The sequence below is a fragment of the Siphateles boraxobius genome, unplaced genomic scaffold, assembly GCF_051911475.1.
Source record: "Siphateles boraxobius isolate OS27281-9 unplaced genomic scaffold, OSU_SipBor_1 33, whole genome shotgun sequence".
In the NCBI taxonomy this organism is placed as follows: domain Eukaryota; kingdom Metazoa; phylum Chordata; class Actinopteri; order Cypriniformes; family Leuciscidae; genus Siphateles; species Siphateles boraxobius.
This window is the reverse complement of record NW_027508953.1, coordinates 12,189,963-12,199,339: the sequence shown is the minus strand read 5'-3', so window position 1 is coordinate 12,199,339 and position 9,377 is coordinate 12,189,963. Positions and strand designations below refer to the sequence as shown.

General features: G+C 43.7%; 1 protein-coding gene across 1 annotated transcript in view; it reads left to right on the top strand.

The window, feature by feature from the left end:
• The first annotated feature begins 5,294 nt into the window (after positions 1 to 5,294).
• The window catches only part of LOC143701493 (CMP-N-acetylneuraminate-beta-galactosamide-alpha-2,3-sialyltransferase 1-like), a 142,296-nt gene continuing 138,213 nt past the window's right edge, over positions 5,295 to 9,377 (top strand). The window contains exons 1-2 of the mRNA XM_077194822.1: positions 5,295 to 5,356; positions 5,655 to 5,834. Coding sequence (XP_077050937.1) covers positions 5,295 to 5,356; positions 5,655 to 5,834 — 242 coding nt within the window. The remainder of the gene's footprint in view (positions 5,357 to 5,654; positions 5,835 to 9,377) is intronic.

The following is a 9,377-nucleotide window of genomic DNA, read 5'->3' as shown; positions in this document are numbered from 1 at the left end:
CATGATCCTGAGACCCCGGCCTGGATATGTGCCCAAGGTTCCTACCACTCCCTTCCGGGACCAGGTGGTGAACCTGCAAGCGCTGCCCCCGGAGGAGGCAGACCCAGCCTTGGCACTGCTCTGTCCAGTACGCGCCCTCCGCGCCTATGTAGACAGGACGCAGTGTTTCAGGACCTCAGACCAGCTCTTTGTCTGTTATGGTGGGAAGCTGAAGGGAAAGGCTCTCTCCAAGCAAAGGTTGTCTCACTGGATAGTGGACGCCATTGCCTTGGCATACCAGCAGCAAGGTCGACCGTGCCCCCTTGGTGTGACTGCCCACTCCACCCGGAGTGTGGCATCCTCTTGGGCTCTAGCGCATGGCGCCTCGCTAACAGACATCTGCAGAGCTGCAGGCTGGGCGACACCTAACACATTCGCCAGATTCTACAATCTCCGAGTGGAGCCAGTGTCCTCTCATGTACTCGCTTCAACCAGCTAGTACTGGACCCGCTCAGGTGTCTTCGCTTGCTCGCCATTCCACTCCACGGACTGGATACGTGCGATATTCTCCTCAGGTGAGCTTCCCCGAAAAGCCCTGAGTTCCTCCAGCACTCCTGACGTTGGCGCCAGTGTCTATTGCCTGTGCGTCGGCTAGGTGCCTCCCGTGTGCATGGTCCCTCCCCTGAGCGACCCCCACATGTGTATTTCCACTGTAAGCCTCCCGAGCATGTGTCTTTCCCTTGGCAAGCCTCCTTGCCACCCCTGGGGTTGAAATATTCCACCTGCGGCTGGACACCCCAGTGTTCTCCATGTCTCCTTCGGGTCACATGTGTATTCTCTAAGTCCCCCCCTCTGGGTTGGCAGTAATTGCATATTTTCCCTGAACTTGGGATATGCTCCCCAGTGTACCTTGGTATTCCTGTGCTAAATAGGAGTCCTTCGTCCGTGCCAGTCTCACGACAGGGATCTCAGATTTACGCAGGGCACTGGAAGACAGCTGAGAAGGTGGCGTGATTAGACTGGTAACCCCATTCGTCGTCATCCGACGTAACTCGGAGTGACAACGAAAGGGAACGTCTCGGTTACGTATGTAACCCTCGTTCCCTGAGTAGGGAACGGAGACGTTACGTCTGCCTGCCACTTTCCGCTGTACCGCGGGGATCGCCTGAGCTCAGTCTTGGCTCCTCAGCGAAGAAACATATCTGCCTGTTGCCGGCGTCCTCCTTTTATACCCACGAGGTGGGGCGGAGTTACGCCATGCAAATTCTGCAGACCCATGGCATTTCTTTGCCATTGGCTCGTTTTGTAATACTCGAAGTTGATAGGCTTTCTAAGCGAAACCCCATTCGTCGTCATCCGACGTAACGTCTCCGTTCCCTACTCAGGGAACGAGGGTTACATACGTAACTGAGACGTTTTCTATAAACTATAGTACTGCCAAAATAAGAAGACAACATGAAAACAAGATTATATTTGAGATTAATAAGTACTGCAATAAAAGTGCACTGAGTAGCGCAGAAGAAAGTAATTTTATTTCTCTTCAAACACAATTGGATAACTTATACATTAAAAAAGCTAAAGGTGCATACATTCACTCAAAGACCAAATGGATAGAGGAGGGAGAGGAACGCATGTCCTATTTTTGTAGATTAGAAAGAAGATGCCAGTCTAAAAACAGTATTATTTCCCTAATGGTGAATAATATTGAAAATACTGATCCTACAATAATAAGCAAAGAAATTCATAATTTCTACAGTGACTTTTATTTCTCTATTTTTTCTCCAAAAGAGTGTGATAACTTCTTTGAAAATATTATTAATTTTATTCCACGTGATTTAGCAGTTCAGAAACTTAAGTCAAATAAATCCCCTGGTCCCGAAGGTCTTACAGGAAATTTTTATAATTTGTTTTGGAATGATTTGAAAATGTAACTGTTTAATATACTTATTGAATCTATTGAAGATGGATCTTTGGGCCCCAGAAAATGAGTCAAGGCTTGATTATATTAATCCCCAAACCAGATAAAGATCATAGATATTTAGATAATCTCCGCCCATTCACTTTGTTTAACAATGATTATAAAATTTTTACACATGTTCTTGTCAGTCGATTGAAAGAGGGCCTTAATGGGGTAATTAATGAGGTTCAATCGGGATTCCTTAAAGGAAGATCTATTCATAAAAATGTCAGACTAGTAATGGATATGGTTAAATACAATCATTTGATAAAGGATGATGGATTCATTGTTTTCTTAGACTTTAAGAAAGCCTTCGATACGTTAGAACATATGTTTATTATTTAAAGCTTTAGCACTTTGTCAATATTATAAAAAATTATTTATAAAGATATGAACAGTTCCATTTCTCTTCCTTACGGTACTTCACAAATATTTCCTATTAGTCGTGGAATAAGACAGGGCTGCCCCTTATCCCCTCTTTTATTCATTTTGGCTGCAGACATGTTGTCTACTTTAGTTATTCATGATCGAACGGTACAGTGCAGGCGGCCAGGGCGGAGCAGGCAGTGCAGGCGGCCAGGGCGGAGAAGGCAGTGCAGGCGCCCAGGGTGGAGAAGGCAGTGCAGGCGGCCAGGGCGGAGCAGGCGGCCAGGGCGGAGCAGGCTGTGCAGGCGGCCAGGGCGGAGCAGGCTGTGCAGGCGGCCAGGGCGGAGCAGGCAGTGCAGGCGGCCAGGGCGGAGCAGGCAGTGCAGGCGGCCAGGGCGGAGCAGGCAGTGCAGGCGGGTTTAGGCGGCCAGGGTGGACCAGGCAGTTCAGGCCACGGCGAATACCCTTCGGACGGCCATGGCGGTGGAAGCGGCAATAATAATCCTTTCCATTATAATAAGACGAAATGTTTTATTCATATCAGATACACATTGTGTAAATAGCTTTACATTTTACCCTATTCTTTTCTCAGTTCACCGGCCACTTACTGTCATGTATTTCGTGAGAAGTGGAGGAATTGACGTGTTGTAAATCCAACAGATCCGATTCTCTGAACTGTGAAACAAACTAACATGGCGCCGCCCATCGCGCATACAGCTCAACTAACGCGATCGTTATAAATAAAGGTGTTTAAACAACAAAACACATCCACTTGCACATACAGTATTTGACAATAGGAATATCAGTGTTTCATGCTATAGCTAACAAATTTGTGAATATTTTTAATAAAAAAGGGAAAATGACATAAAAGCAGATCATCATTCATTCAGCGCTGTGTTGTGGTTGCGCTGTGTCACGTGACAAGCAATGACGCGTCACCATGGAAACATTAAAGTGACAAGTTCTAAATAACGGTCGCCTTGAAAAACTCACGCTGGGGAGTCAGTTAGAATATTTTAAACTTACGTGTGAAAGGGTTAATATTTATAATTAAAAAAAAGTATAAAAAAAAAACTTTGACAAGAATGAATGAACAGATGCATATCATTGCCAATACTGATATTATTACGGCATACTGCCTGCAGCACCAACTATACTCGAGGCTAGTTCATATTCGCCAAATGAACGTCCTCATTGTGCGAACATTTTATCGTCGCCGGCAGGAAAGGAGGAGAAGACTGCAAGCAATCCTGCGAGAACCACTGGAACTTCCTGTAAATGCTGTAAAAGTCCGAACCAAACAGAAAAAAAATGTTCACACTAGAAACTAACCAAACCTTTGTTCAGTTTGATCCGGATCGAGACTACCTCCTTTCATCGGACCAAATTTTATCTGTTTGGTCCGGACCGTGGTCATAGCTGTCAACATTGAACATTGAAAATAAGGGAGATTTCCCGGAATCCATCCCCAAAATAAGGGATTTTTTTACACGATTCTTACCCACAAACTTTTTTTTTTAAAAAGCACTAATCATTAACAGTCTAAATAGTTTATAACTACATAGGCCTACATATAGTGTGAGAGAGAGACGTGTGTGTGTATATATGAGAGAGAGAGAAAGAGTGTGTGTGTGTGTGTGTGTGAGAGAGAGAGAGAGAGAGAGAGAGAGAGAGAGAGAGAAGGAGTGTGTCTGTGTGTGTGTTAGGGGTGTGACCGTAACCGTGAGACCGACGGTTATAGTTGAACACCGTAATTAGAACTCTATAACCGCCAAAACCGTTTTATTAAAATATTTTTTACAAAAAATGTTTTATCATAGAGAATGTTTAACTACTAATATCAGCTTACGAGGGAAACGGAGGCGGAGTTAGTGGTGCTTCGGAAGTTCGGAGGCTCCTGCAGGAGATGATTCGGGAGATGTCTGTACCGATCAGAGCGCACGCTGACACGGAGTTAGGGTCAAGCTTTGTTTATAGCATGGTTTATACTCGACGCGTCTGTACGAGCGCGGCAAAAATGATGTGTTGGGTGCGCAAGACCCGCAAGACCCCATTTCGCTTTGCTGTGTGCACGGCTTTTTTTGTAACAGCGCGCACGGCGCCGCATCCAAGGATGAACGACTTCAAGCCGAATCTGCCCGAGCTTGTACGTCTCACACAATCAGAGCGTAAAAATACGGGATATTTTACGGGAAAATACTAAAACGGGAAGACAGCGGGAAAAGAGCTAAAATACGTGAGAAACCCGGAAAAAACGGGAGGGTTGACAGCTATGACCGTGGTCCGGGGGAGGTTTCACACCTGTAATTTTGATTTTGATCAAACTGAAAAGTCAGAAAATCTGGACCAAACAAGGTAGGTGTGAAAGGGCCCTTAAACAGTTTTTTTTAATATTCTTCCAAAAACCTGTATTGAATAACTACTGTAATGTCAACCCACAGATTTCACAAAAAAGTAAGGTAATAAAGCTGATGATTCAACCTCTGAAATTTGTTGTATTGTTCTTGTATATGTTAATTTGCATTGAATTATTTAAAAACTAGATTCATAACCTTTTCTTTATTTCCACAGCTGATGCGTGCACGATTTCTTTGCTATTTGCTTTAAAAAGTTGTTGTTGTTGTTGTTGTGTGTGTGTGTGTGTGTGTGTGTGTGTGTGTGTGCGTGTGCGTGTGTGTGTGTGCGTGTGTGTGTGTGTGTGTGCATCTGAAAAATAATACACATATATTTTATGCAAGTCATTGAATACAAATAAAAATGAGTGTTAAATACTAATACTACTAATAGGAAAATTTAGGAAAAAACATAGTACTACTTTTTTTTAAATCTAAATTAAATTTTACATTTTAAATCAACCTAATTAAACCCTTAATTAATACTATTTTTTTCCCCTTAAAATTTTATTGCTGGTTTTTAAGGCTTTGACTGGTCTTGCACCATCCTATCTGTCAGATCTTGTGAAAAAGTCAACAAATGTGAAAAAGTCAACAAGATGCGTGCGATCCTCAGACAGCATTATAATGTCATATCCAAGATCAAGATTGAAGTTGCGAGGTGATCGTGCTTTTTCAGTGGCCGGTCCTAGGATATGGAACAGTCTTCCTTTATCTGTGAGGTCTGCAACGTCTGTACATGAATTTAAATCTAAGCTACAGTCTTATCTTTTTACTCTTGCATTTCATTCATGACGTTGGTTTCTCTAAACCCTAACCTAGTGTTTTATTGTCTGTTATTGTTGTATTGTGTTGTTTGTTTTATACTTCTCCATTTGTACAGCACAGTGGTCAACTTCTGTTGTGTTTATCTGTGCTTTATAAATAAATGAAATGAAATGATATTTGCTTTTTTTCAGGATTAACAAGGGCCCAACAGAGGGTTTTGAGAGGGATGTGGGGTTTAAGACCACTCACCGTTTTATCTACCCCGAGAGCGCTGTGGACATGGACAACTCCACCCATCTGGTGCTGATTCCGTTCAAGACTCTGGATCTGCAGTGGCTCATTAGTGTCTTTACTACCAAACATATTGATCGGTAAGACCAGTTTAACAAATGAACACGCATGACAATGCCATTGTGGTTTCAGTTGTGTAAAACAAACTCACCAGCCACTTTATTAGGTACACCTATTTATTCTCATTAATGCAAATATCTAATCAGCCAATCCCATGGCAGCAACTCGATGCATTTAGGCATGTAAACATTGTAAAGACAATCTGCTGAAATTCAAACTGAGCATCAGAATCGGGCTAGAAATGTGATTTAATTGAAGAAGAATTAGAAGAAGAAGTTTTATTTGTATAGCACCTTTCCACAAGCCCAAGGTCGCTTAACAAAGGTAGTTGAAGAACATTTACAACAAACAACACAAAAATATATTAAAAAATAAACACAAAAATATCAAATACAATTAATTGAAAACACATTTCAAACAAATATGTTTTAAGTTGAGACTAAAAGGCAGATAGAGGAGGTAATTGAGATATTACAAAGAGAGACGGTAATGAATTCCAGAGCTTGGGAGCAATAACACAAAAATATTGTACACCTAGACAGCCGGAATCTAGGAACTAACAATAGGTCAAGTTCAGATGATCTAAGAGAGCGGGTTGGCAGGTATAGGTGGAGTAGGCCTGATAGATATACTGTAGAGGTGCAAGACCATTTAAAGCCTTAAAGGTTAACATAAATACCTTAAAATTAATACATGATGTAACAGGTAATCAGTGAAGATCATGGAGACAGGGAGGTGAGCACTAGTCGAGTCGAGGTGAGCACTCTCATGGCTGCATTTTGTACTGTAGCCTTCTAATATGTTTTTTTTTATTTGGTGTAATGTTTTATGGTTTTAAATATTAATAATTTGTATTATTATTAATATTGAGTTTTTGATCACACATCACCTAAGATGAGTGTGAGAGTCTCAGATGATTCCTTCCTATATTAGAGGGCACCAGCCAAGGAATTCCACTTTGACAGTAAAGAACAATCATGGAAGATTGTTGACTGAATTAGAATTCTATAAATTGGACGAAGTTCGTTATCTGACCAGTCTTAAGGATTTGTGAGATATCGTTAACTTGTAGTGCATCCTACTGTATTATAAACACAAGGAAGACACAAGTGTATTAAAAGGATTTTATTAACAAAAGGATTGACAAAAGTATCTAAAAACGACTGAATGGATAAAGTGCAAAACAGATTGATAAGTCCAAGTGACTGAGTTGGATGTTACTATGGCAGTTACAAGTTATCTTATGGAAAGATAAACTAGTTCCTCTGGAAGTAGGTAAACCTTATTCTGAATTCAACAAATAAATCAAGAGATTATTTGTTATTAACTAACATCAGCTATGCAAAATCTGAGTGCTGAGTCAGTGCCAACGTCTTCCACTTGCTGAGCTGGGCTGCGTTGCAGTGGGATGAAAGGAGTTGGAATCCGTTTCACAGCCTTGAACGCCAAGTACTTGTGAACGTTGAACTCCTGGAGCACAGAGAAGGTCCTTATTCTGGCACAAGCAGATGAAGGATCGGTGAAGTTTAAGGTTTTAACGTGTTTGCAGGTTAGGGGTCCAACGGTTCAAATAGCTCACGGTTCGGTTTGTATCACGGTTTTAGAGTCACGGTTTCGGTATGGTTCGGTATGTGCTATGTTCAGGGAAAAAAAGACTACTGTCGAATAAAATAAAGAAAATAAGAACAAATAATCTAACCACAAGCAAAAGCACAAATAAATACAATAGAGCAAAGATAAAATAAACTATGCTTTTCAGGTAGGTCTAACAGTTCCCCTTCAGGGACTACCGCTGCGTGTAATCGCAGTGGGAACGCCCCCCAGCGTAGCGCGTCTGAAGCATGAATGAAATCAGTCAATGGAGCGTCACAGCGGGTGACGTCACCGACCAGGAAGCTATAAATATCCCCTGAATACACAAGCCACCAGCTTCTGTTACTTCAGCAGCGCTCTGTGTGTGTCTGATATCTTTCGATTGTGTTTGTCTGATTTTGTCAGGAGTTTTCACTATATATATATATATATATATAAAAAACCAAAATGAGCGAGCAGTATAGAAAGTGTGTTCCCCCCTGTACACGTTACATCACGGGTAGGGATTCTCACGAGTTATGTGTAGCTTGTTTGGGAGTTCAGCATGCCCAGTCGGCTCTCGAGGGAGTCGATTGTGAGCATTGCGAGCGTTTTCCTTTGAGAACTCTGCGCTCGCGGTGATCGCTCTTTGAGGAGAGTGGTTTGTTGCGAGCTCCCCAGGGCTCGGGTCCCGCTTCTGTTGAGGCAGAGCGGCGGCGCTTGACTTGGGGTTCGCAGATGGATCTCACCGTCTCACTCAGACGGGCCCCGCCCTATCTCAGCTTTCTCCGGCGGGATCCAGTGCCTCTCACCCGGCTCTGGAAGCACGCGCTGCGGCGGTTACTTCTGCCCGGGTGGAGGCACGCGATGATGTGGAACTTAGATTATCCAGTTCTGAGGATCTGGATGTCGAAAGTTTGGCATCAGAGGAAACTAGCTCACTTCATTATACTGCTGAAGAAGGTTTAATGGATGTGTTATCTCGGGCTGTTGAAAAACTCAGTATTGAATGGCCAACTGATAAACAAGAATCTAGAAATAAAAGCAAACTAGATGATAGATTTCTCTCTGCACGTCCTCAGCCTTCTCGCCGGTGCTTACCATTCTTCCCAGACCTTCATGCTGAGGTTTCAAAGACCTGGGTTAGACCGGTTTCGAGCAGAATATATACCAATCAATCCAATGCTTATGGTAATATTTTTGGTGCAAAGTCTGCTGGATATGTGACGATGCCGAAGGCGGAGGAGACGCTCGCGAGCTATCTCTCTCCTGCCTCGGCATCTTCGCTTAAAGCACCGGCTCTTCCTTCTAGACCACTGAAAAATACTTCTGTGCTGGTGGGGAAGGCTTACTCGGCGGCTGGGCAGGCGGCTGCATGTTTGCATACAATGGCCATTATGCAGGCTTATCAGGCTGACCTGCTCAAAGATGTGTGTGAGGGGGGAGAAATTTCGGCAGATATGATCAATGAGCTCAGGCAGACTGCTGATCTCACTCTCCGGGCCACCAGGGAAACAGCTAAATCTGTTGGCCGGTCTATGGCAGCCATGGTGGCCACAGAAAGGCATTTATGGTTGAGTCAAACCTCTATGAAAGAAAAAGATAAATCTCTCCTATTAAATGCTCCTGTTTCGCCTGCGGGCCTCTTCGGTGACGCTCTTCACTCTGTCACTGAGAGGTTCCAGGAAGAGAAAAAACAGGCGGCTGCTTTTCATAAGTTTATCCCTCTCAAAGTGCGCGTCACTGGGGCTGCTGCGCGAGGGCAGTCCCAGCCGTCGAGTTCGTCTTCTAAAAGAGCACAGCAGAAGCGGAGTGTCGCGTCTCGTGCCCCCCCGCAGACAAACTGGAGGGACGAGGCGGGGCGCTCTCCGGCGCGGCCTTCTCGGGGCAGGACTGATCTGAGGTCAGTCATTGTCGCCAGGAAGGCTGCGTCGAAAAAGTCCTGACGGGCTGAACGTCAGGACTCTGAGGGTGGTCCCCATCGGGAAAGA